Source organism: Eptesicus fuscus, chromosome 17 (genome assembly GCF_027574615.1).
Source record: "Eptesicus fuscus isolate TK198812 chromosome 17, DD_ASM_mEF_20220401, whole genome shotgun sequence".
Lineage (NCBI taxonomy): Eukaryota > Metazoa > Chordata > Mammalia > Chiroptera > Vespertilionidae > Eptesicus > Eptesicus fuscus.
In genome coordinates this window covers 20008230-20035479 of record NC_072489.1, presented here as the reverse complement: position 1 = coordinate 20035479, position 27250 = coordinate 20008230, and the positions used below count along the sequence as shown (strand labels likewise).

At 39.8% G+C, this 27250-nt stretch overlaps 1 protein-coding gene across 4 annotated transcripts; it reads left to right on the top strand.

The window, feature by feature from the left end:
* Positions 1–1695: 1695 nt before the first annotated feature.
* Positions 1696–25370, top strand: SUPV3L1 (Suv3 like RNA helicase). Of its 4 annotated transcripts, XM_054729028.1 has the most exons (15): positions 1696–1998; positions 3451–3528; positions 4261–4368; positions 5320–5434; positions 6600–6768; positions 8444–8555; positions 13856–13933; positions 15520–15611; positions 16994–17174; positions 17719–17812; positions 18832–19051; positions 20528–20608; positions 22094–22270; positions 23952–24100; positions 24889–25370. In XM_054729028.1, exons 1-15 carry the CDS (start codon positions 1725–1727, stop codon positions 25322–25324), a joined length of 2364 nt encoding a protein of 787 aa, XP_054585003.1. In that variant the 5' UTR covers positions 1696–1724; the 3' UTR covers positions 25325–25370. The 4 variants fall into 4 exon arrangements, with proteins under 4 accessions (XP_054585003.1, XP_054585004.1, XP_028007224.1 ...); XM_054729029.1 differs by lacking the exon at positions 3451–3528; XM_028151423.2 differs by lacking the exons at positions 1696–1998; positions 3451–3528; positions 4261–4368; positions 5320–5434; positions 8444–8555 and having other exon boundaries at positions 6712–6768.
* The last annotated feature ends 1880 nt before the right edge of the window (positions 25371–27250 follow it).

Here is a 27250-nt window from a genome sequence, read left to right as displayed (position 1 = left end):
CCTAAAGAGATGTATGATAATTGAGTTCTTTTGGGAGGCTCTGCTTTCAGGCAGATAGGGACTTCAGGAACTCAAATATTTAAAACTTTTATGCCACAGTGGCATATTCTGGAACCCTTTAGTATGGATGAAGTAGTTGGAATACTCAATTCTAATTACTTTGTGAGTCAGTAGTCTTTATGTTCCTTTTATATTCAGCTGTATCTGTTGCATATAGTATATAAAGGAAATCTTCAGGGGCTTTTACTAGCCTGGATTGGAATGTAACATTTTTTAAGTTTCTAATTAGACAAAGGCATAGTGAAGAAAATGTGCATCATTAAATATGTATAATGCATCCTTTCTTAGGCTCTCCTATGAGCATAATTCTTACATCACTCCCCTACCTAAAATCATAGTGATTTGATTCCAGGATGAAGTTTAAATTCCCTATTACAAACACCTTCAGCTCCAGTTTTGCCAGACTCCAGAGAATTACCCACCCTCCGTACAATCCAGCTAACTTCTAGTAAGGCTCTCCTGGCCTAGCTGGTTTGACACCATCTCCATCTATAAGGCAAAGAGATGTCCGTTCGTTGTGCGGCCACGGCGTGCTGTGCACACCTCCAGGACTCTGCTTTACCGCACTCAAAAGACGAATTCAATGGATTTAAGCCTCTTAATGGCTCAGTCTGTTTTGTTTGGTATACTTTGTGCTTATCATATACACACTCAATATCTGAATAAATTGCTAAACCTAACTTTTCCTGGTGATTATAAAATTAAAGATGTCCTTTAAGAAAAATGTATGGGTCCAAATGTAATACTCTTGTAACACTGTTTAAAAAGTATTCTGTGAATCAAAGGCACATAACCAGTTGTTATTGGAATTTTACTTGACACAATATTCACATATTACACGACACATTCCTTCAAGTTGCAAGATCCTAATTTTTTTTAAGTATAATTGAAAGGTAGAACATCTAACAGCATATTTTGAATTTAATATGTTGCCACCTCATATGACAGTATCCGACCAATGCAAATGAAACTGAACTTTGGCCCGGGTGCAGAGGACATATTTTTGCTACGCAGTTGTGACATACCGGCTGCTGGGATGATGTACACAAACTGCCCGCGTTAATGTGTAAGTGCTCACATGCGGGCCATACCAGGGGATTGATTCCCTAAGAAACTGTAGGCCAACGAAGTACCCTGGCAACACTCCTGTAGGGCAGATCAAGTTATGTTCTCTATCAGAAAACGAGTAAACACAAGAAACCTTTGGGGAAATGCTCTTTAAAAGTGTTGCAGTTCACAGCACAGGAAATCTGCTCCTCCGTCGACCACGACCACACAGCTCGCGGCGCTGCCCACGTGCTTCTAAAGACGGACCGGCCAGCTTGCGTCACGTGACACCTCGCAGGCCCCCGCCTCTCCTCTGTGACCTCCCCAAAGGTGCCTGATCCTTTTCTTCCTTTCTTTTTCTTTTTAGAGAAAGCTGGCCCCGATATCTAATGAGAGAGAGGGAACAAGAACGCATCTTTTCTAGTTTTCTGGCCTAATCTTTTCCTCCCCCTTTTGAGCAATGTGACTGCGGCACTTTTTCTTTTTGATCGAGCGTTTCCCTGGGCAGCTCCCGCGCCGGCCTGGGTCTTTCCGGGCAACAGGCGCTGGCGGTGTGCGTCACCGGCCGCCGCAGTGTCCCCGGGCCGCCGCCGCGCTCGGGAGGGCCTGCGCTCTCCATGTCCTTTCCGCGGTGTGCCCTGCTGTGGGCTCGGCTCCCGGCGGGGCGCCGCGCCGGCCACCGGGCGGCCGTCTGCTCCGCTCTCCGCGCTCCCCGCGGGCCGGTCCCTGGGCCTCTGGGGCGCACTCCCGCCGTGGCCTCCGCCTCCTCTTCTGCGTCCGGAGGTTCCAAAGCCCCAAACACGTCCCTGTTTGTGCCGCTGGCTGTGAAACCTCAGGGCCCCAGCGCGGATGGCGACGTGGGGGCCGAGCTAACCCGTCCCCTGGACAAGAGTGAGTGCTGGGCGGCGGGGGGCTGTCTGACCTGCAAGGTCCCCAGAGTCGCAAAACGCCACCCTTCAGTCCTTTGTTGCTTCTCCTAAGGGGTCTACCGAATGGCCAGCGGTATGGAAGGTCAGGGGGCCTGATCTTCATCACCAGCGATAGGAAAGGTCAGGGGGCCTGATCTTCATGACCAGTGATAGGAAAGGTCCGGGGGGTTTAAACCACATGACCAGCCATATGCCCGGAGAGGAAAGGTCACTGTGGGTGAGGTCCTTGTTTTCCCAGTTTTGCCCATTATTCTGTTCATGGCTGTCTACTTGCCTCCCACATTCCCAGGAATGCAGAGTGTGTGGCTGGGTCAGTAAAATGTTTCTCTCTACAGAATAATGCAGTAATATTTTAACATGTTCAATGACAGTGTACAATCTCAGCTTGATTAATATAAAATACTTTAATAAAATATTTAAAATGTTATTGATTCATAGTGGCATGTTACTTCAGCAGGCATCGAATTCGACCTCCCCTACAGTACAGTGATTTCTCTGCCATCACCTTGGAAATACAGTCATTTAAGTCTTGAGTACTTTTCATTGACAAGCAGCTGGCACTTGCATGAGCCAGTCCCTTTTCACTGTTCTGGTTGCTAGGAAGCTCTTGTATAAATTCCACTGAATCTGCTTCCCTCATTTCCCATTGACTTTAGTTATGCCATCTAGAACAAAATAAGTATAATCTGTTCTTCCTAAAGCCATCTTCTTCAAATTAAATATCATCCCTGGATGCTTTATTTTCTTAATCTTATTTATTTGCTTACACATATGTTGTTACTGATTTGAGAGAGCGGAAGGGATAGGGATAGAGAGATAGAAACATGGATGAGAGAGAAGCTTCATTGATTGGCCGCCTCCTGCACGCCCCCCATTGGGGACCCAGCTGCAACCCAGGCATGTGCCCTGACCGGGAATGGAACCGTGGTCTCCTGGTTCATGGGTCGACACTCAACCACTGAACCACATAGGCTGGCCATCCTTGGCTCCTTTAGTTATTTGCGTAAAAGCATAATGGTCTGGTCCTTGTAGTATTGGTTGTCTTTTCTAGATACCTTGTAAGCTGCTCACTATTAGATGTTCATAGTGGTTGTAAGTAAACGAAATAGAACATGGTTATGTAAAAGTGGCCTGCTGGAGGCTGGAGGCAATCTCTAACCCTGTAGCACCTTGCTTACACCTCTGCGGTGGAACAGGAATGTTGCATGGTTTGACTTTATAATTTTTTAGGTGCTCCATCTCACTATTAATTCAAAAAGAGCTTGTGACCAAATAAAACCTTTTAAGTTCTTGCAACACTCAGTAGACTGCTGCGTTGAGTGTTAGGACTTCAGGTTTTGTTTTGTTCTTTAGGCATTCTCTATTTAGGAAACAAATATTACACAGATTTTAAATTTTGATATCTTTCTTCCAGATGAAGTAAAGAAGATCTTAGACCAGTTTTACAAGAGGAAAGAAATTCAGAAACTGGGTGCTGATTATGGACTCGATGGTAATGCTAATGACATTCCATTAGAGATAGTTTATTTTTAGATTATAGCTTTGTGAGTATGGTGTAGCACCTGTGTGTACTGGACATCCTATATAATAAAAGGCTAATATGCAAATCGACCAAATGGCAGAACGACCGGTTGCTATGATGTGCGCTGACCACCAGGGGCCAGATGCTCAATGCAGGAGCTGCCCCCTGGTGGTCAGTGTGCTCCCATAGGGGGAGTACTGCTCAGCCAGCAGCCCTGAGCCAGGCTTACGGCTGGTGAGTGCAGCAGCAGTGGTGGTGGGAGCCTCTCCCGCCTCTGGGGCAGAGCTAAGGATGTCCGACTGCTTGCTGGGAGTGGGCCTAAGCTGTGAGTTGGACATCCCCCGAGGGCTCCTGGACTGCAAGAGGGTGCAGGCTGGGTTGAGGGACCCCCCCCCACCCCCGGTGCACCAATTTTATGCACCGGGCCTCTAATAATTACATCATTGTGATCGGAGGATGTCCCTGATCTCTGCTATCTGAGCAGGAGATTGGCAAGATGTATGCGGTGAGCCAGACATGTAGCAAAGAGCTGTGTTTCAGCTTTCCTTCATGTGCTAGGATTTCAGTTATGGCCCAGATCTGATCAGAAAAAGGGGAGGGGGGGCACTTTGATTAATTAGGTGTGATGTGTATATATACTTTTTAAAATGACAAATGAAATGAATTTAAGCCCTGCCTATTTTGATTTTGTATTTCCTGCAGCTCGTCTCTTCCACCAAGCTTTCATAAGCTTTAGAAATTATATCCTGCAGTCTCATTCCTTGGATGTGGACATTCACATTATTTTGAATGATATTTGCTTCAGTGCAGGCAAGTGTTTATAGAGACTTTTAAAAATCCTGTTGAACATACTTTCTATTTCCTTCCTTCATGTTTATTTCTGAAGTCAGGGTTTATTTGTATAGAATAGGCCTTATTAACATTTTCTGTAAATAATTTAGTGCTTGCATAGGAGGCTGTCTGGGTCCTGTTGCTTTTATATTGGGCCCATGAGCTAGTTATTAAATCCCCCATATGTCTTAGACTGGAGGCAGGTTTGACCTGTTACCATCTGCTCTTCACTATGTGCTAATATAGGCCCCCGTGGGATGAACTCTCATACCAGGTAGAATTAATGCATAGCAGATTCCATCTGTTTCTGCCACTGTTTCTTTACCCCGCATCAGGACAGAGTTCTTGCCATAAAAGAAAAAAGTAAGAACATCATTATTTTGTTCCCATAGGCAGCTTGGTTTTGATTATATATTTTAAATGTGTTTGATTATTAGACCTTTACTCTGTGCCAGGAACTAAGATAGAACCTGGATACAAAGCAGAATGGGACACAGCCTCACCCTCAGAGCCACTAAGATGTGGAGACTTCTTGCTGAGAAATCAGTTCACGTTCATGTTTTACAGTGGTCTCTGTAGTTTAACAAGTGTTTGCACCTGCATTTCTTTAACCACAGGCTTTCTTTCTAATGTATATTTCCAGGTTCTTTATTTTTTAACTTAACTTTTACCAATGCTGACCTTTACCTGCTTGCATTGGATGAGTAGAACGTGGTGGTTGGCAGCCAATTTTCTTTTTTCCTAGAAAATCTAAGTGAAATTGGGAGGAACATGTAAGACAAAGCAGATCTCAGAAAAGGGTAGAGTTCCTTGCTCCAGGGTTTTTCTTTTTATCCTGGTAATGTCCCTGAAACTTAGCTCACTAAGAAAAAAGTGTAGTTATGGGTAACATGTAGATTGCACCTGTTAATGCAGTGTTTTATTTTCCAGCTCATGTGGATGATTTATTTCCATTTTTCTTGAGACATGCGAAACAGATATTTCCTGTGTTGGAATGTAAGGATGATCTACGTAAAATCAGTGACTTAAGAATACCACCTAATTGGTTAGTTTCTTCATTTGTGGATTTGAAATTTTCAGTTTCTAATCTTGGGAGATTATTATTTTTTAAAATTATATTCTGGATGGTCAAATATGAGGAGTCTAGATTGTGTTGTTTTCCCTAGGAAAAGGCAGTTAATTCTGGAAGGCCATAAACTGGTGCCTCCCCTTATCTACCCAGCTCGGTTTTAAGATTTATTACTGCAAATCGACAGTAGCCCTTACTTTAGGGTGTTGTCCTTATAATTCAGGTGTGGCCTTTCTGGTGTCTCTGCCGAATGTCTGGGGTGGTAATGAGCTCTCTCACAAGCACTGTTGTAGAACCCCAGTATCGCCTAGTACTTTGCCACCTCATTGAGACTGTCTGCTCACACCCTTAGCAAGCTGTTGTCTGCTAGGTGCTGCCCATGGTCAGCCCCGCCCTGGGCCAGGGACCTACAGGGAACTCCCACACAGGCTCCAAGGCTCCCTCTTGACTGCACCCTTTTTTCTTCCACACGCTGTTCTTTAACTTTCAGCTGCTTCAGCAACTGAGAATTGGACCTCGGCTGCTCAGCTCAGTGGGACCATCATACTTTGCTTGGGTTCCACCTCCCTGTTTCCTACTGGGGTGCAGTAGGGCTCATCCAGCTGTCCCCTTCTAGGGCCTGCAGTCCTGCCCTGCCTGTTGTCCATGTCCCCAAGCAGCTGCTGCATATGTTTTGTACTTGTTTATGGTGGGAGGGCAAGCCCAGTACCACTCCTCATGGCCAGAAACAGAAGACTCGGTCATCATATTATATACGTTGAAATTCAGAAGCCTGGGAATATTTGCTCATAAGGTCATGTGCTTAGAGCTGTGGAAGTGATGTGAACATACCTATGGAGCTAATAGTAGTTTAAATTTATTTTAAGTAACTACAGAGGAAAAAGGATTTGTACAGTGGCAAAAATATCCAATAAATTAAAATGCATTTGTATTTTTCTGTCCTCTAGTTAGTAAATGTCATTCTTGGAAAGCAGTCATAATTTTAGTGTAGATATGACATGTGTCATTTAATTAATTTTTTAAAAGATGTTACCTTGTGAATGTTAAGAGAATGTTTCATTGGAATTTTTTTCAATTGGGACTTTGCCAAGATGGATTTTGAAATTAATAAGGTTAAGCTGTTTGCCTACTCATCTTTTAGGTACCCAGAAGCCAGAGCCATACAGCGGAAGATAATATTCCATTCAGGCCCCACAAACAGTGGAAAGACTTACCATGCAATCCAAAAATACTTGTCAGCAAAATCTGGAGTGTATTGTGGTCCTTTAAAATTATTGGCACATGAGATCTTCGAAAAGAGTAATGCTGAGGTCAGTATATTACCAAATATTTGCTCCTTGTTAATTTTGTGTGGGGGGGTTGGGTAAGAAGGAAGATGGGAGGGTGGAGTGCATATGTAGTATGCCCTTCATTAACAAAAATTGCCATATTTCATTGCACCTAAGAAGCCATCAGTTGTAAGATGTGCCATTATTTTATGTACAGTTGAGAAATAAGAAGTACTGCCAACTGAACCCTAATATGGCATCAATTGTTAAGATGTATCTTGTAATAATGTGCGTATTAGAATGAATGAAATATGTTGTTACAGAATATTTCACATATTCAGAGATATGCTGAGAATAATGCAAATAATCTGAACCCACTACCCTGTTCCTGTCAGATTCTAACATTTTGCCATACTTGTTTTATTTACTTTTTTAAGAAATAAAATATTATTGATAGAGTTGAAACTCTGTGAACACCTCCTTTGCCCCCTCAGAGTTAACCACTACTGTGTTATGATGTTTAATTTACCCTTTGTTAGAGTAGCCCTCTGATACTATCAACTAGAACTGATGATAAAGACTGAAGCCACCTTTTCAAACCTGAGAAGGACTGAATGCCCTGTGGTCTAAGGCATCGTTTTACTAAATGGGCTAAAATTTGATTCATTGTTTTATTATGACTATAATGTGGGATAAACCAGTTTTGGTAGGTAATTTGTATTCTCTATTTTTTTGTTCTGAGTAATTTATGTAATTTTCATACATAATTATCTCTTGATCCATAAATACTTAAAAAGTATTTCCTCAGAACAAAGACTTTCTTTATATAACCACAGGATATTTATCTAAAGCAGGTCATTTAGTATTGATAGACTTCTATTATTAAATCCATACTCTATATTCAAGTTTTGCCAATTGTCCAATAACAATACTCCCCCTTGCCCCTGCCCTCACTGCCCCCCACCTCCAGGTTCTGTTCAGGGACTCACACTTTTTTCATCCTCATATCTCTAGTTTCTGTTAATCTGAGGCAATTTCTTGGTCCTCCTTTGTCTTTCATAACCTTTACATTTTGGAAGACGACTACAGGTCAGTTGTGTTGTGAACTGTCACTCAGTTTGGATATGTCTGATGTTGACTCATGATTAGTTTCAGGCCACTGGGGAGACCAGCTGTCCCAGTTTGCCTGGCGTTTCCCAGATTTAGCACCAGAAGTCCTTCACCCTTGGGAACACCGCAGTCCTGGGCGAACCAGGGTGATTGATCACTCTGATACACCATAGCATTGATATTGGTTCTTCTCAAGGAATTATATTGGGGAGACTGTACACTCTTAAATTTTATTTATTTATATATTTTTAATATAGAAATAATTCATGTTCATTTTATTTTAATAAACTGAAATAGAACAGAAACATACAAAGTTAAAAAGTGAAACTGCTATAATTTCCCATGCTTTTGTTACCTGAGAATTTAGTTGCCTTGAGGTGTTTGCAAGTTTTACGTAGGTTTTATAACAAAATGCTGTCACAAACAGTAAGATTTCAACTTTTATTTTTTATTAAAAATATTTTTTAAAGGATTGAGAATATTTTGTTTCAGCTATTAGACAAATAAATTTGATCATAATGGAGGGAATACTTTATCAAACATCCATAATTTCTTTTTGCTATTCTTTTCAAAGTGAAAGTAATTCCAGGTTTCTTTGTCATCCTAGGGTGTGCCATGTGACTTGGTAACAGGTGAAGAGCGCGTGTCAATAGAGACAGATGGGAAACAGGCTACCCATGTTGCTTGTACTGTTGAGATGTGCAGTGTTACAACTCCTTGTATGTACACACTATTTAAAAAAACAGTATTTTTAAAAAATTTTAAACTGATGAACATATGAAATGTTTTTTATTGTGAAAAATTTAAGTTGAGACAAAGAAGAGAATGAATGCCTAAAACTTTCTGTCATGTTTGCTTATTTATTTATTTATTTATTTTATTTCAGAGAGGAAGGAAAAAGGAGAGAGAGAAACATCAATGATGAGAGAGAATCATTGATTGGCTGCCTCCTGCACGGCTCCTATTGGGGATGGTGCCTGCAACCTGGGCATGTGCTCTGATTGGGAATTGAACCCGGGACCCTTCAGTCCGCAGGTCGATGCTCCATCCACTGAGCCAAACCGAATAGGGCTGTCATGCTTGCTTTTTTAATATTCTTTCCCTTTTTCTCTTAAAAGAACAAAAATGTTAGTAGCTATGAAGTTATCTTTGTACTAATCCTCAGTTCAATTCTTCCCCTTCTTTTTGTTTTCAGTATTATTTGTATTAGTTTTAGGTGTCTAGCATAGTAGTTAGGCAATCATATACTTTCTTTAAAATATATTTTTATTTATTGTTAGGAAGGGAGAGGGGGAGAGAGAAACATCAATGAGAAATGTCATTGATTGGCTGCCTCCTGCACGCCCCCTACTGGGTATCGAGCCCGCAACTTGAACATGCACCCTGTCCAGAAATTGAACAGGTGATCTCTTGGTGCATGGGGTGATGCTCAACCACACCGGCTGGGCAGCAGTCATATACTTTATATAGTGTTCTCCCTGATATTTTCAGTACCCAATTGACACCAGTTAATTACACTGTTATTGACTATTTCTATGCTGTACTTTATATCCCCGTGACTGTTTTGTAACTACCCATCTGTAGTTCTCAATCGCTTTACCTTTTTTGACCCAGTCCCCTGATCCCCCTCTCCTCTGCCAGTCATAGTCTGTTCCCTGTATCTATGAGTCTGTTTCTGTTTTGTTTGTTCATTTATATTGTTCTTTAGATTCCACATATATGTGAAATCATATGGTATTTGTCTTCCTCTGACTAACTTATTTCACTTAGCATAACACCAATGCTGTCACAAACAGTAAGATTTCATTCTTTTTTATGGGCATTTATTATTCATATTTTGTTCTTTTTTTTTTCTTTCTTCTCCTTAAAAAAGACCCTTTAACATTTCTTGTAATAGTTGTTTGGTAGTGTTGAACTCTAGCTTTTTCTTGTCTGGGACGTCCTTTATCTGCCGTTTGATTCTAAATGATAGCTTTGCTGGGTAGAGCAATCTTGGTTGTAGGTCCTTGCATTTTATCACTTTGAATATTTCTTGCCAGTCTCTTCTGGCCTGGAAAGTTTCTGTTGAGAAATCAGCGGACAATCTGATTCCCTTATAGGTAACTAACTGCTTTTCTCTTGCTGTTTTTAAGTTTCTCTTTGTCTTTAACCTTTTGTATTTTTATTATGATGTGTCCTTTGGGCCTCTAGAATTTTCTGTGTTTTGTTGACTTATATGTTTATTTTCTTCACCAGGTTAGGGAAGTTTTCTTCTCCTGGCACCCCCATGATGTGAATATTAGTACACTTGCATTTGTCCCAAAAGCTCCTTACACTATCCTCATTTTTTTGGATTCTTTTTGCTGTTCTGGTTTTTTTCAATGTTTTATTGTTTTTTTAAGTATATTTTTATTGATTTCAATAAAAGGAAGGGAGAGGGAGAGAGAGATAGAAACATCAACGATGAGAGAGAATCATTGATTGGCTGCCTCCTGCACGCTCCCTACTGGGGACCAAGCCTGCAACCTAGGCATGTGCCCTTGACAGGAATTGAACCTAGGACCCTTCAGTCAGCAGGCCAACGCTCTTTCCACTGAGCCAAACTGGCTAGGGCTGTTCTGATTTTTTTTTCATGCTTCCTTGTATCAAATCACTGATTCTCTGCTTCATCTACTCTACTGTTGATTCACTCTGATTTATTTATTTCAGTTAGTGTAGCCTTCATTTCTGACTGGTTAATTTTTATGGTTTCTATTTTCTTTTTCATGCTATTGAAGTTCTCACTAAGTTCTTTGAGCATACTTATAACCATTGTTTTGAACTCTATCTGGTAGTTGGCTGGCCTCCATTTCATTTAGTTCTTTTTCTGGAGATTTCCCCTGTTCTTTCATTTGGGATCTGTTTCTTTGCACATTTTGACTGCTTCCCTATGTTTGTTTCTATGTATTAGCTAAAGCTGTTACATCTCCCGGACTTGGTAGAGTGGCCTTGTGTGGTAGGTGTCCTGTAGGGCCGAGGGATGCAGCCTCCCTGTTCACAAGAGCTGGGCACTTCCTGGTGTGCCCTGTGTGGGCTGTGTGCACTGTCATTTTATAGTTTATCTTTGATTGCTGTTGGCATCACTGGGAGGGATTGACCTCCAGGCCAATCGGCTACAGTATCTGCTGTGCCGAAACCAACCCTATGGAGCGGAACTTGCTTTAGTGAGCTTTGGTGCTTGCTGAGTCCACCCCTTGAGTGTGTCGCTGGTGGAGGTGGTAGGGTTGTAATCTGGTGTGGTCTGAAGCTGTCCACTAGGAGCACTGGCTCTGGGGTCTTCCGGGAGGTGTAAGGTCAGCTACTGTCTGTGCCCTACCTGGGGCCACAGGGCACGAGTTACAAAGTGATCTCCAGATGACTGCTATTTTTACTGGGCGTGGTGGTGCCCAAGAGAGGCCAAGCTTCGAACCAAGGCTGGCTGCTACTACTGCTGGGTCTGGGGTCACTTAACAGGAGGTATAATGTATGCAGACGCCAGATGCTGCTTGTTTAAGAGATTTTAGAAAAGTCCAAAGCATGAGGTGAGAGAGGCCATTTGTAATGAAAAGCCACGGGAAAGGGCTTGGGTGGGCCTGAAAGTTGGTTGGGGTGCAGTCTTAGGAAATCACAAGGGCAGGGCTAACAGGGTTAGCCAGGTTGATGGAGACTCAGATATGACGCCCATCTGCTGGCTCTGTTGGGAAGGGCTCAGAAAAGGAACAGTGGCCTCTGCCAGCACTTCTATTTGGGGGAAATCTGCCCCTCCAGCTCTCATCCCAATGCCAGACAACTCAGTTCCTCCCTGTATGTCCTTGGTGCCTCTCGAGCTGCTGCCCCAGTGCTAGAGCTCAGAGAGAGTGTGTGTCCTAGTAAGTCTGCACTGGCCCTTTAAGAGGAACTGCCTGGGACTCCAGCTCAGCCACAATCCCTTGTGGTTTTTACAGCCAGAAGTTATAGGTACTTATCTTCTTGGCATTGGAACCCTGGGTTGGGGGTCCTGTGTGGGGCAGGGACCCCTTATCCTCAGGGGGACCTCCACAGCTGAGATATCACTCCTGATTTTTTATCCACCACAACTGGTTTGGGACCAGCATGTGCTGTGTCTCTGTCCCTCTTACCTTTCTCATAGTGGCTTCTTTATATCCTTAGTCATAGGACTTCTATTCAGCTAGATTTCAGGTGGTTCTGAATGATGGTTGCTTTGTAGTTTAATTGTAATTTTGATGCGGTAGTAGGAGATTCTGAGTACTGCGTTTACTATGCCACCATCTTGACCGAAACCTCCTTTCCCCCTCATTTATTTATTTATTTGTTTGTTTGTTTGTTTTTAATTTCTTTATTGATTAAGGTATTACATATGTGTCCTCATCCCTCCAGTAACCCCCCAACCCCCCCTCCCTTTCCCCTCTTGATCTAACTGCTATCAAGTATTTGGTGTATATCTTTTCTGCTGTCAACACTATACATTGTATGTTTTAAAACATTTACATGATTATATTGTATTATTGTTCCACACTTTTTATTCTATACAAGTTTTTAGATCTAGGCTTGTTTTGCATATATATATAAAATCATATATGTCAAAAAAATATATATCAAATTTATTCATTTAAACTGTTACATAGCATTTCATTTTATGACTAAAATTATACATTTCTCCATTAAAGAATATTTAAATGGTTTAAAGTCTTTCACTATTAATAGCACTGCAGTAAACTAGTTAAGTCATTTTGAAAATATTTTATGAAAATCAACTTTTTTTTTATGATATAAGCAATTATATCTTCACATTGAAAACTCAAAAATAAATGCAGAGAAGAAAGAAGTACATACTCTCCCAATTCCACCCATTCAGAATAAACAAGGGTTAACCCTGTGGTATATATTTTTCAGATTCTTTTTCTGTGTTTTTATTGTGTATCCATATATTTATGTGTGCATTGTGGGTACGTATATTAAATAAAATAGGGGTTATATATTACATGTTAGAGCAAATTATGTACTATTTAGTAGTTTGCTTTTTTAATTTTAATCCTAACTTTCTGTGTAAATGGGTAGTTTTTTTTTAATTAGTTCATTATAACAGTTGTATGTTATAAAAATTCAGATAGCACAGATATTTATAAATGAAAATTCCCTTTTTTCTAATCTTGTTTGTATATGCCCAGATGCAATAAGTAAATTTTAATCTGATGGTTTTTCAGTATAAAATTAACTTTCTTTTGCTTCTTAAATGTCTTGCAGGCATATTACATTTTAAAAAATTTTAATGTGCTCTTAACTCCTTGGTATTTTGAGAAGAAAATTAAAATATAATTAATATGACTTAAAAAGAATAGAGTACTATGGTTGGAAGCATTAGAAAATAAAATTCAGCACTAATTTTTGCCGTAGTGATGAGCTGAAATTCCCTAAGAATGAGCATTGCTGGAACTCAGGGGATTACACTTTCCACTTTCCTTTCTGCTCCTCACACCTGTCTGGGTTTGGTGGCTGAGATGCTTCATTTACCGTGGGGCTATCTATTCCTGGTTCCTGGAAGCATAGAGACTTTTTTCTCTTACTGCTGTGTACGTGTGTCAGTTCTCATTAGGCAGATTCTCCAGGCTGCCCCTGAGATTGCAGAAATAGGACAAATGAACCTGCTTAATGTGTGAGGCAGTGAGTAGAGTAGTTAACAGTCTGGACTTTGGAGCTAGATGGCCTGGGTTTGAATTTCATGTTTTTTTGATCTTCCACTTACCCGTACATACTGTACCTTGGGCCATGACTTAACTTCTCTGGGTCTCAGTTTATTCTTCTGTAAAATGAAGAAGATGATGACTTTCCTTTTATATTCGTTGTGAGGATTAAGTGAGTTATAATTGTAAAGCTCTGAGAACAAGACTGCCAGAAAAGAAGCACTGAGTGGTCAGTGGTGGTGATGACTGTGGTGGTGATGAAAGCTTGAATTTCGGTGTTGTAATTTGTTTGCAAAACTATTTAAGTACTTATGTTGCTCATGATAACTTTTTATTTTAAGATGAAGTGGCTGTGATTGACGAAATTCAGATGATTAAAGACCCAGCCAGAGGATGGGCCTGGACCAGAGCACTTCTAGGTTGGTGGTCGTAACGCTCTAAAACCTGTGCTTTGTGACGCTTGCACTGAGGTGCGTTATCTGCTGAACGTTGCCCAGGAGAGCCAGCTAGATTCTTCCTTTTTGACACAAATCAAACAAAAAAGTCAGCTAAGGGTTGAGTTTTCTTTTCTAAATATTATTTAAATAATGGGAAGCCTATTTTTCCTATTATGATATTAGCATAACCACTTAATTAAAGTTAAAATATTCAAATCTCACCATATGTACAACCATTATTAAGATTTTGGTGTTTCGTGCCAGTTTTGTGACTATATATATAATTTTGTATCTTGCTTTTTTCAGTTCTGTTGTTTCCGACTTTTTTTTGGTACCACATACTAATATTGCATATTCTCCCTTGAACTGTACTATAATTTTTTTCACAGTTGAACATCTTCCCCTGTTATTAATAATGCTGCAATATTAATAGTGCTTGCTGAGTCCACCCCTTGACTTGCCTCCATTTCATTTAGTTCTTTTTCTGGAGATTTCTCCTGATGGCCTATGATAAAATCCTTATGGCCATAGCTTTTTATTCATTTATTTTATTATTTCTTTAGGATAGGCTCCTGGAAGTGGAGTTTTTGAGGTCCACGGACATGAATGAGTATTTTTAATGCTTATATTGGAGTGAATTAAAATTTAAAAATAAATTTATTGATGGGTGGCAGGGAGAGAGAAAGAGAAACTTTAATTTGTTGTTCCACTTATTTATGTACTCATTGGTTGGTTCTTTGTAGGTGCCCTGACCAGAGATTGAACCTACAACATTGGTGTATTGGAACGATGCTCTAACTAAACTGAGCTATCTGGCCAGAGCTGGAGTGAATTTTTGATCAGCATATTGTAGGACAAGAGTTCTCAGACTTAAAAACAAACAGCTGAACTCTTTTCCAGATAAAGAGTATTCATTGAAACAATGTAAAATGGATGAAAGCGGATCTGCTAAGGGGTAAGGAGATTGGAGTTCCTTCTACCCTCCAGCCCCCAGCCTCTCAGGAAACCTCTGTGATTCCATGGAGGCTAATTTGAAAAACAAGTATGAAACTAATGTTCAGTACTAATCATAAAATGTCAGGTACTAGTCCTGGCTGACATCACCCTCTAGACTCAACACCTTGGCCAAAGCAGTTTAAAAGCCCTGATGTTTATAAAAAAGTAGTTAATCTTTGCCCAGTATATTGTTTTGAGGTTTGAATCAAAGAGATAATATTTATGAAAACATTTGGTAACATTGTAAAGCAATAGAAACAAACTTAAAATATTTTTGCTAGCCCTGGCCCAGTGGCTCAGTTGGTTGGAGTGTCATCCCATACACCAAAAGGTTATGGGTTCGATTCCTAGTCAGGGCCCATATCTAGGTTGGGGGTTCCATCCCCAGTCAGTGAGTGTAGGGGGGCAACAGATCGATTTTTCTCTACATCAATGTTTCTCTCTCTAAAAAATCAATTAAAAAATGTTCTCGGGTGAGGCTTAAAAAAATATATATTTTTTGCTATGTAAAGTGTTGCATATTTACTTTTATTTTTAAAAATTTTTTTAAATTGTGATTTTGCATTTACCAGGACTCTGTGCTGAAGAGGTTCATTTATGTGGAGAAGCTGCTGCTATTGACCTGGTTACTGAGCTTTTGTACACGACTGGGGAGGAAGTGGAGGTACTAGATTATATGCTTTGTTCTCAAGATGGCATAGCAAATAGCCCAGAGTACCCAGGCAGTGGCTTCATAGGCCGAAGGTAGTGGTAAATCAGAACTTAACTAAAAAGAAAGCTTTATTTCCTCCTAGTTGACTAGATAATACACAATTGATTTAACCTCATAATGGTAGTTCTGACGGAGTGGCCATCTTACCCTGTCTTCTAAAAGTACAGGAGAATCTTCATATTCGCTTGGCAAAACCTTTTGGAGTTTCAGCAGATCTCTTTAGAATTAAATAAGTCAGGAATATTGGAAGTTTGAGGTTCAGCAAAAGTTAGTGCTCTTTATTTTTCTTCATTTTTATTGATTTTAGAGAGAGGAATGGGAGGGGGTAGAGAGAGAAAGAAACAACCATGTGAGAGTGAAATATCTATCGGTTGCCTCCGCCTGACCAGGGGTCAAACCTGCAACCTGGGTATATGCCCTGACTGGGAATCAAACCTGCCACCTTTCGGTATACGGGGACATTGCTCCAACCAACTGAGCCACACTGGCCAGGGCAAAAGCTTGTGGTTTTTAAAGTCTCAGATGTCAGGTAATTGGGGCCTTTGATATACATCTAATTGCTAGAAATAGTTTGTATCCCTTTTCAAATTCCTAGCGTAAGAAGTAATTGGCTTTCTTTTAATCCTACTTTTTGTTTTCTTTACCAGAGTTCTATAATAAGATGAAGAAATATTTAAAAATTGGTCCATTACTTTAATTTTGTGTTCAGCTTTCAGGGAGAGAAATATAGTAGAAGAAATTCTGGGTTCTAGTCTTGACTTGGCTGTTATTAGTTTTGTATTCTTAGGCAAATTGTAGAAGGCTAGAACTGGAAAAGTCCTCTTCAGACCTGATCTTTTATAGGGCTCTCTTTTACTTTTTCATAAAAGAAAGTAACAGTTAGTAACCCTTCTGAACTTACCAAGTTGCCATGAAAATCAAATGTAGCCCTAGCCAGTTTTGCTGAGTGGTTAGTGTCCTTTCTTGGACTGAAGAGTAGTGGGTTCAATTCCTGTCAAGGGCACACACCTTGATTGCAGGCTCGATCAAAGCATGTGCGGGAGGCAACCAATGGATGTATCTCTCTCACATCGATGTTTCTCTAAAATCAATGGGGGGGTGCGGGGGGAAGAAAATCAAATGTATATGAAAGTGCTTTGAAAAATTTATGCAACACTGTTTAGCATTTAGTTAATTTAGAAATAGCAATGAATATTAAAATAAATGCTTTTCTGTATTTCCCTTTGAAAAACAACAAACCTTGTTTTTAGTTTTTAGCAAGTTTTTCACTTAATTGTTAGTCACATGAAATTGAGTTTGGTGTGTTATTTTACAATATCACGTCTTTATTAAAGGTTCGAAACTATACGAGGCTTACACCCATTTCTGTGCTGGATCATGCATTAGAATCTTTAGACAACCTTCGGCCTGGGGACTGCATTGTCTGTTTTAGCAAGAATGATATTTATTCTGTGAGTCGACAGATTGAAATTCGGGGATTGGAATCAGCTGTTATATATGGCAGTCTCCCACCTGGTAATTATTGGCTTTCATCGTGACAGAATATTAAATCTTATTTTTGCCATTTATGTTGAATGTGTATAGAGAACGCAGTAAAACATATATTGAATTAAGATGCTTGATATATTAGTAATTTGTTATAGGTCATATAAAATAAATGTTTCTCTAGTTTATCTTGGTGGGGATAGAAATATTTTAATTATTTCTAGCTCTTATTATTTGCTGTTATTTTAAATTTTGAATTAAAGAGTTTCTTACAGAAATGTCATTACCCATGAACTTGAGTAATATTCCTCAAATTGTAGTCCTGAAACCTGTTACTACATATCTTCAGAAGTGAGAAGGCTAGTGTGGTGTGGGGTTGTGTTGCTGTATGTGGGAATATTTAAAAGAGTGGAAATAAAGGATAAGTAACTCTTTGAGGATATAAAGAAATAACTTTGAAACAATAATTTTATCCATAAAAATAGAAAGTAGGGGGTGAGGGTTTCCAAGATACACTTAGTGTGATACAGTAAAAGATTGAGAACACTGATTTAACATAAACTTCTTATTTTAGGGACCAAACTTGCTCAAGCAAAAAAGTTTAATGATCCTGATGATCCGTGCAAAATCCTGGTTGCCACAGATGCAATTGGCATGGGACTTAATTTGTAAGTGATTTGTTTTTAGCAATCATGGATATTCAGTGGGTTAGATGGCAATTAAAAATTTTCTAATTGGCATTATAATGACCACTTAGGAGAATGGGTATTATCGTATAGATCTGAGATTTGCCTTGCTTACACCTGGTAAGGGAGTAAAAAGAAAGTATCACATCGATCAGACTTTGAGTGCTGCTGTCTATCACTGCTATCCTGTTATATTACCTTATTTTACTTTTAGTTTCTCAGCCAACAAGTTGTGTGAGTGCCTACTGTGCTTGTAGGGCTAGCTGTTATTTGTAAGGGTAACAGTATTAAGCCTAAATATTCCTCTCTGGGGAATGAATTTAAAAAACTATTCAAACTGTTAATAGCCAACTTTTAAAAGCAGCTTGAGCCCTAGCTGGTTTGACTCAGTGGATAGAGTGTCAACCTGCAGACTGAAGGTTCTTGGGTTCGATTCCGGTCAAGGGCACGTGCCCGGGTTGCGGGCTCCATCCCCAGTAGGCGTGCAGGAGGCAACCAATCAATGATTCTCTCTCATCATTGATGTTTCTTTTTCTCTCTCCCTCTGCCTTCCTCTCTGAAGTATAAAAATATATATATATATATATACATATATATATATATATATATACACATATATATATGTATATATATATATGTATATATATATACATATATATGTGTGTATATATATATATATATATATATATATAAAAAGCCGCTTGAGAACATGTGGTTTATTTGTAAAAAAATGTTATCTTCTATAGCCTTATTGAGGTATAATTTATATACTATACAGGTCACCAACTGTAAAAGTACAAGTTGATAAATTTTAGTAAATTTACACAGTTGAAAAATACTATTTAAAGGGAAGAAAGAATTACCAACAAACCTTTTTCTTATTTTGAAAACAACAGGCAAGATTGCAAGTAGGCCTATACTAGAATTGAGTGAGCATTTCTGCAGTGACCCAAGTGATGGAGAGTTTTTCGTCTGTGAAATCACTTTTATTTCTATTTCAGGAACATAAGAAGAATTATTTTTTATTCCCTTATAAAGCCCAGTATCAATGAAAAGGGAGAGAAGGAAATAGAACCAATCACCACTTCTCAAGCCTTGCAGATTGCTGGCAGAGCTGGTAGGTTCAGTTCGAAATACAAAGAAGGAGAGGTTACAACAATGAATCGAGAAGACCTCCGTTTATTAAAGGAGATTTTGAATAAGCCTGTCGAACCTATAAAGGTGAGGTTAATTCCCTTTGGAGGACAGTCCTGCCTTCCTTCACCCTCTCCCAGACTCTTGCCTCAGACACGCGGTTACAAATAAACAAAAGAGAAATTTTATACCATTAAAATTACGTCAAGAAAGCCCTACTTGCCCTAGCTGGTTTGGCTCAGTGGATGGAGCATCAGCTTGTGGACTGAAGGGTCCTGGGTTTGATTCCAGTCAAGGGCACAGGCCTGGGTTGCAGGCTCGATCCCCAGTGGGGGGGGTGCAAAAGGCAAGCCGGTCAATGATTCTCTCTCATCATTGATGTTCCTATCTCTCTCTCCCTCTCCCTTCTTCTCTGAAATAAATAGAAATATATTTAAGAAAGAAAGCCCTACTTTATTGCTTTGGAGAGGAATAGAGATTCCTGGTTGAGAATGGTGTGCGGGTGAAAGATCCAGATTGAAAAGTTTAGTGAACCTAATTTTCCTTTCGTTCTTCCTATAACCTAGCAGCAGGTGGGGTAGTGGCACAGTTGCTTCAGGTGGGCACTCAGCTATGTAAGCAGACTGAAAACTTGCCAGGAGCTTGAATGTAGAAGATACCCTTGAGTGTGGGGCAAAAACAGCACTAAGCAACATAATTTGAGCCAATAAGGACAAATGTAGTTAATGAGTCAGAAGTGTACATATTTTAAACTTAACTGTTACAATTTTTTAAAAATATGTTTTTATTGATTTCAGAGAGGAAGGGAGAGGGAGAGAGAGAGAAACATCAATGATGAGAGAGAAACATCGATTGGATGCCGCCCTCTTACCCCTTACTGGGGATGGAGCCTGAAACCCTGGCATGTGCCCTAATCAGTAATCAACTGACCTCCTGGTTGATGCTCAACCAACTGAGCCACACCAGCTGGGCCTAACTGTTACAATTTAAAGTTGCCTGGAAATCTTTCTAAATGTGGCTCTTTTCATTTTTCAGTGGCCCTGGGTAAAGGGGAATGTAAGTGAGATAATGCAAGGAAAAGTTCCTAGAGGAAAGCTGAGGTTGAAATAATTTCTGTAGCTTTTGTTGAGAGTGCAGTTGATAATGACACACCATTTCCCTCCTGTGCACAGCACCTCATTTCTTGTGCTCATTCTCTTCCACCCACCGTGATTCACTCACTCTTATCCTCTTTCCAATTCCCTTTCCCCCCCTAGCTTATACTTACCCGTAGGCATCTCGTAACACTGCAATATACAGGTAAAGAGATACCTGACCTCCAGTTTAGACATTTTTCATGTATTTATGTATGCCAGACTCTGTATAATTAAAATGTGAATAAAAGATTGACTACTCGGTATAATTGGTTAGTTTTATTAAATCATCTCATTAGCTTTCCTAATTGGTAATAAATGGGAAAATGATGCTTTTCTCTATTTTACTCAAGACTTTATTTTGAATTAACTTAGGAAAACTTCTCCTTTAAAAAACACAACTTATGATTGTTTTTTTCTTTTACTAAAGGCAGCTGGTCTTCATCCAACTGCTGAACAGATTGAAATGTTTGCCTACCATCTCCCTGATACAACACTTTCTAATCTCATTGTAAGTAGGAAACCACTTTAAATCTCTTTTCTAAAAGTGTTGATATGTTGGCTATTGTAAACAATGCTGCAATGAATGTGTTTGCACATGGATGTACATGTCTTTTTTGATTTAGTGTTTTGGGTTTCTTCAGATAAATACAGTACCCTAAAGTGGAATTGCTGGGTCTTTTTGTATCTCTTGTTACAACCTTTGTTTTAAAGTCTATTTTGTCTGGTATATGTATTGCTTGCCCAGCTTTTTGTTTGTTTCCACTTTTGTGAAATGTCTTTTCCCATCACTTTGCTTTGAGTATGTGTGTCTTTCTATCTGAAGTGAGTCTCTTGTAGGCAGCATATGTGAGGGTCTTTTGTTATCCATTCAGCTACCAGGCATCTTTTGATTGGAACATTTAATCCATTTGTATTTATATTTTTGATATTTTCTTTTTTTCCTTCTTTCTCTTCTCCCTCTTCTTTCCTTTTCTTTCTTCTTCTTCTTGACTCTTTAACATTTCTTTTAATATTGGTCTGGTGATGATGAACTCCTTTAGCTTTTTCTTGTCTGGGAAGCTCTTTATCTGTCCTTTGATTCTAAGTGTCCATTGATAGATGAGTGGATAAAGAAGTGGTGCATGTGCACAATGAAATATGACTCAGCCATAAAAAGGAGTGAAATCTTGCCATCTGCAACAACATGAATGGACCTAGAGGGTATTTTGCTGAGTGAAATAGTCAGAAAGAGAAAGACAAATGCCATATGACTTCACTTATATGTGGAAATCTAAAAATAAATAAACAAGTAGAACAGAAACAGACTCATAGATACAGAGAATATTTTTACGGTTGCCAGATGGGAGTGAGGTTGGGGGAATTGGTGAAAAAGATGAAGGGATTAAGAAGTATAAATTGGTAATTATGGTCATGGGGATATATAGTACAGCATGGGGAATTTAATCAATATTTTAATAGCTATGTATGGTGTCAGATGGGTACTAGATTTATCAGGTGATCATTTCATAAGTTATTAAATGTCTAATCACGGTTGTACACCTGAAACTAATAAAATATTGTACATTAACTATAATTGAAAAATAAAAAATTGGAGCATTTGAAACCTTGCTTCCCTGTAACTGTCATCAGTTTTGGCTCAAATAAACTCATAAAAATTCTCAAGAAGAAAATTTAAAACAAAAAATAAAAATGTTGATATGTCAGATGATTACTAGTTAACCTCATGGGCATGAATGGATAGGCTGTTTTTGTGAAGTTGCTATTTATGAAGTTTATGTTAAAAGTGAAAACTTTCAAAATCGTTTGGGACTTTTGTCTGAGTATTTTAGGTTGGGAAGGTTATGGAGGAATTATTAGCTTGAGGAGGCAATGAATAAAGCAGGCCTTTCTAGAAGTCTGTTATGGGTTAAAGAGGTTGTCATTTGTAGATTTGAGTACTTTATTCATGCCCAGTTAGGCAGTCCAGTAATTTAATATGTCTTTTTCCCCCCAGGATATTTTTGTAGACTTTTCACAAGTTGATGGGCAGTATTTTGTCTGCAATCTGGATGATTTTAAGTTTTCCGCAGAGCTGATCCAGCATATCCCATTAAGCCTGCGAGTGAGGTATGTGTTCTGCACAGCCCCTATCAACAAGAAGCAGCCTTTCGTCTGCTCTTCCCTGCTGCAGGTAAGCCTGCTTCTTTAGGGCATTTTGAGTTGTTTTCGGTTGAGGTCTTTTCCCCAAACAGTACTTTGTTACTCAAAACAATTGGAGACTATCCTTTAATATGAGATAATATGTAAGAACTTAAATATAAAGTGACTCTCTTCTTCTTACAAATAATTTTTTGGGGAAAGGAGAGCCCTTGCTTTGTATTTGGGCTTACATGGTAGCCTTTGTGAAGAAGCTAAAACAAAAAGAATAAAATACAGTTTTTTCAAGGGAAGGGGGTCTTTGCCTGATGATACACTTTTTCCTTATTGGAGTTGGGTAATATTTTTGGAAGGGGGCCAGGGGTTTAGTAGTGGCAATCGTGTTCGGTTTTCTTAACCATAAGACAATGAGCTGGCAATGTTGTCTTTAACCATAAGACACTGAGCCAGGCAATGTTGTCTGTAACCATAAGACACTGAGCCAGGCAATGTTGTCTTGTGTGAGTTTGGTGCCAGGGTTCTGGTTCCTTTTCTTTTCCCTCATTTGAGTAGGGATACAATGCTGAGGAGCACAGAATTTACCAAAACAGGGCCGCTGTGTCCTCTCACCTCTCTGGGCCTTGGCTCTCCCTGGTGCTCTCCCTTGCAGCACACTAAACCCAGAGGTCTCCTCTTTGAATCTTTTGTAGTTCCGCTGCCATTTCTTTATAGACCTTAGCATTCTGCATATTAGCTCTGTTTTTATCAACTCTATTTCTAAATTCAAAATTATTTTTAAATTACATAAATAATACATAAATACTTTCTCTTTGCACAAAATTAAAATATTACAAATAGGATAAATTGGGCTACTTCCTCCAATCTTAGTTCTATGGCATAACTATTATCAGTCTGTATGTAATCTTGCAGACCTTTCCGGTTGCATTTGCCTACATAGGTATACATGTAGGAATTCTAGTTTTGTTGTGGGGGTGTGTTTTCCCATAAATGCTATAATGAATGATTCTGCAACTTGCTGTTTTCTTTTTCTTTTATTATGTCTTAGAAGTCTTCCCTGTCCACTGACCTAGACTCTTGATTCCAATAATTACAGGCTGTTGTTGTTCCTTGTGATTAAGCCCCTATCCCAGTGGTCAACAGAGCGGCAAACCATGGCTCGTGAGCCGCATGTGGCTCGCGAGCCACAGTTTGCCAACCACTGACCTAGGAAATAGTTTCTTAGAGCTGGCATTTGTTAGAGAGTTAGCTAGTGTAAGGTTGATGTTTATGGAACAAAGTCTTAAATGCTGCAGACTGACATGGATGGAGTTTGAGCCCATGTCTTGACCCCATTTACACCATTCTTCAAATTATTCTAATGAAGCAGAAGTATTTTACTAAGGAGAAAGGACAGTTTAACAGTTGCTTATGTGTTCTGTTTAATGATGAGAATGTGAAATCGAGAGATTTTTCCTTGATCTCCATTATTACTGAACTTCAAAAGAGCCATTGATGGCCTCTGAGGACTGATTTTGTAAAAAGAAGGATGTCATTCCCCCACCTTTTAAAAAGTTACCTTTATAAAATACTGAATGTTCTTTAAAATACAGAAAAGTATAAAGAAGAAAGCATCCTGCCTCTTGAAACACAATCACAGCTAACATTTTGTTGTGCTTCCTTTTTTTCTAATCACAGACTTAAGTGAATTCTTTTTCCTTTTCTTCTGCTTCTCTCAGTTTGCCAGGCAGCATAGCAGGAACGAGCCCTTGACCTTTGCATGGTTACGCCGATATATTAAATGGCCATTACATCCACCTAATAATATTAAAGACCTCATGGATCTTGAAGCTGTTCATGATGTCTTGGATCTTTACCTGTGGCTAAGGTATCAAATATTTCCTTTATGTGCTCTCATTTTTTTAAGTAATAGGGCACATCAAAGGTTTTATGAATGGTCTTTTGCTCTTTCAAATTAGGCACATATTTGCAGGGTGCTCTATATTATGTTTATTGTCCATAAAGGCAGTTGAGCCTGGTTAATCCCCATTCCAAAAATGACTTAACGCATTCTTAGTATTCTAGTTAAGGTAAGTAGGTGAGAAGGTCCGCTAGATCCTTGCTACTCAATGGGTGGAAGCTTATTAGAAATAGAGAATATCTGACTTAATCAAATTCTGCATTTTAACTAGATTCCCCAGGTGATTCATTTATATGTTAACATTTGAGAAGTACAATTAAAATCCTTAATTAATGGTCCTGCGACTTTAAGCAAAAGGATGTATAACAAAACCAGTTTTACCAGAGGCTAATCGATATAAACCAGAGTTAAGTTCCTATGGCATCTCATCAGTGTTCTGATGAGACAGTGTTATACAAAGCGATGTTATTGGAGGGCCTGCTGTACCGCTCTAGCTCAGTAACTCAAAGTGGGGGCATGTCCCACGTGGGGGCATATTGGAATCACTTCAGGGGGAGTGGTGACCCATCCTCATAATGATGTACTCCTCAGGTGTGTTGGGGCAGAAGTAAAAGTTGAGCAAAGACACAACAAATTTTGCATAAACAATATTTGGAATTAATCAGTGTCAAGATCTAGCTTCGTCATTGAGATTATTATAGTAGTTCAGCGACTGTGATAAGAGCTGTTGCTATAATGTAATGTCTTTTTCCCAGCTATCGGTTTATAGATATGTTTCCAGATGCCAGCCTTGTTCGAGACCTGCAGAAAGAGCTAGATGGCATTATCCAAGAGGGTGTACACAACATCACCAAACTGATTAAAATTTCAGAGGCACAAAGGCTGTTGAATTTGGAGAACATGTCAGCAGACAGCCGGTCTCGTTTGTCAGGAACATTGAAGAGCCAAGCAAGAAGGATGCGCGGTACCAAAACTTTAGGGTATAAAGCTGTTGAGCCACCCAGCCCCAGTGCGGAAGAGAAATCCCTGGCTTCCAGGTTGGTGCAGCAAGGACTCCTCACTGCAGACATGCTGAAACAGCTGGAGAAGGAGTGGCTGACACAGCGGACTGAGCATGGCAAAGACAAAACAGAGCCTGGGACTGCCTCCAAAGGGTCAAGAAGAAAGAAGAAGGAACCTGATTCAGATTAGTTTTATTTTATTTTTATTTTGCAAATAAATATCTATTTTAAAATTCTTTTTTTCTCATCTGCATTTACTGTCTTATAGTATTCTGGCTATCTTACTGGTTTTTGTTTTTTTCTTTGCCCAGAAAAATTAACACTTAAAGATAAGTAAACTGGGTTTGTTTTTACATTTTAAAAATATGGAATGTCTTAAAGACTTTATTTAAAATTTTATAGAACTTTGTAGTATAGCACTGAGACAATGCACTATAAAGAACTCTGCATGGCAATAAAACCCGTTCGGTGAATTGTTTGACCAGTTTTCTACACCATTGCTGAGGATGTCATGGATGGAATTGCTGTCTGTTGTACCCCCGTATCGGAGCTCTTCTAGGTGCTGGAAACATACAGTAAGCAAGATGTATTACATGGAGATTTTGATATGGAGACAAATAGGAATAAGTTAAATAAATGTCAGCTCTGTGAGGGTAGAGATTGTTGTGTGTCTAGTTCACTGCTATGTTTTCAGTGCCTAGAATATAGAAGCACAATCAGTCTTTGTTCAATGAATGGATGTACTTTTGGAAATAACTGCTAGGATAAAGTAGAATAAGGAAAGAGTAACAAGTGGCAGCGGTGGACTATTCTAGATAGAGTGGGTGGTCTTCCCATGTCAGAGGTCAGTCTGATGCATAGTGGCCTCTATTGTCCAGTACAGTTTTCAGCCCTGATTTAAGGAGCTTAAGGGTATAGGCTTTGGCATTGGGCAGGCCTGAGTTCAGCTTCTCTCATCATACCCGCCCAGTGACCTTGCCCTCTCTTAAGATGGACAGTAATGCCTACTCAGAGTTGTTCAGGAGGTTGAAAGTGATGAGGTGCCATTTAGCACAGTGCCTGGTATATATGAAGTGTTTCATAAATGAAACTGAAGGTTTGGGTTCACTCTGGGCTGTGACTTGACCACTTAAGTCATTCCAAGAACTGAACTAATTTCATGAGCTGCTGCTAAACAGGCTGACTTCAGACTATCGATTACACTGAAAATGGGTCAAGAATAGTTTGGTAAACTAGTTATCTTCTGGCTTTTTCTTTGGTAGTTCTGGAGTTCAGATGATGTGTCATTTAATTGAGATGGCAATCTTTATTCTAACCTTTGCCTTTCTGGAAATAAAGACTGAGTAGATGCACTGAGTATATTTCTTCCTTGTTTGTGGGTAAACAGTAGTGAAATGTCCAGAAGGGCAGATATTCTTCATTGGACAACTTTAGCTTCTAGAATTTGCCTTCCCTTGTGACTTACACCATAGCACACATAGTCCCTTCTTGCCCATTTGGTCTCATTGTACTTAAGAGATGAGGCACATCACTTGGAGGGTTAGTTCTCCCACTTCATTTTGGGGGCCAGAGTTGGTAATTCACAGAAGACACTTAAGCAAGACCCTTGCAGACTTCGCTAAGTTAAATGTTAGTGAAGTCTCAGATAAGAGGAGTGAAGGTGGGGATACTGTAAGGAAGGGGCTGCTTGAACACTGAACTGAAGAGTAGACATAGTGATAAACTAGAGGCCCGGTGCATGAAATTCATGCACGGGGTTGGGGTATGTGTCCCTCAGCCCAGCATGCACCCTCTCCAATCTGGGACCCACTGGGATCAGGCCTAAACAGGCAGTCGGACATCCCTCTCATAATCCAGGACTGCTGGCTCCCAATCACTTGCCTGCCTGCCTGCCTGCCTGCCTGATTGCCCCTAACCGCTTCTGCCTTCCAGCCTGATCACCCCCTAACCATTCCACTGCCAGCCTGATTGAAACCTTACTGCTCCCCTACTGGCCTGATTGCCTCCAACTGCCCTCCCCTGCTGGCCTGGTTGCCCCCAACTCCTCTCCCCTGCAGGCCTGGTCCCCCCCCCAACTGCCCTCCCCTTCAGGCCTGGTCCCCAATTGCCCTCCCCT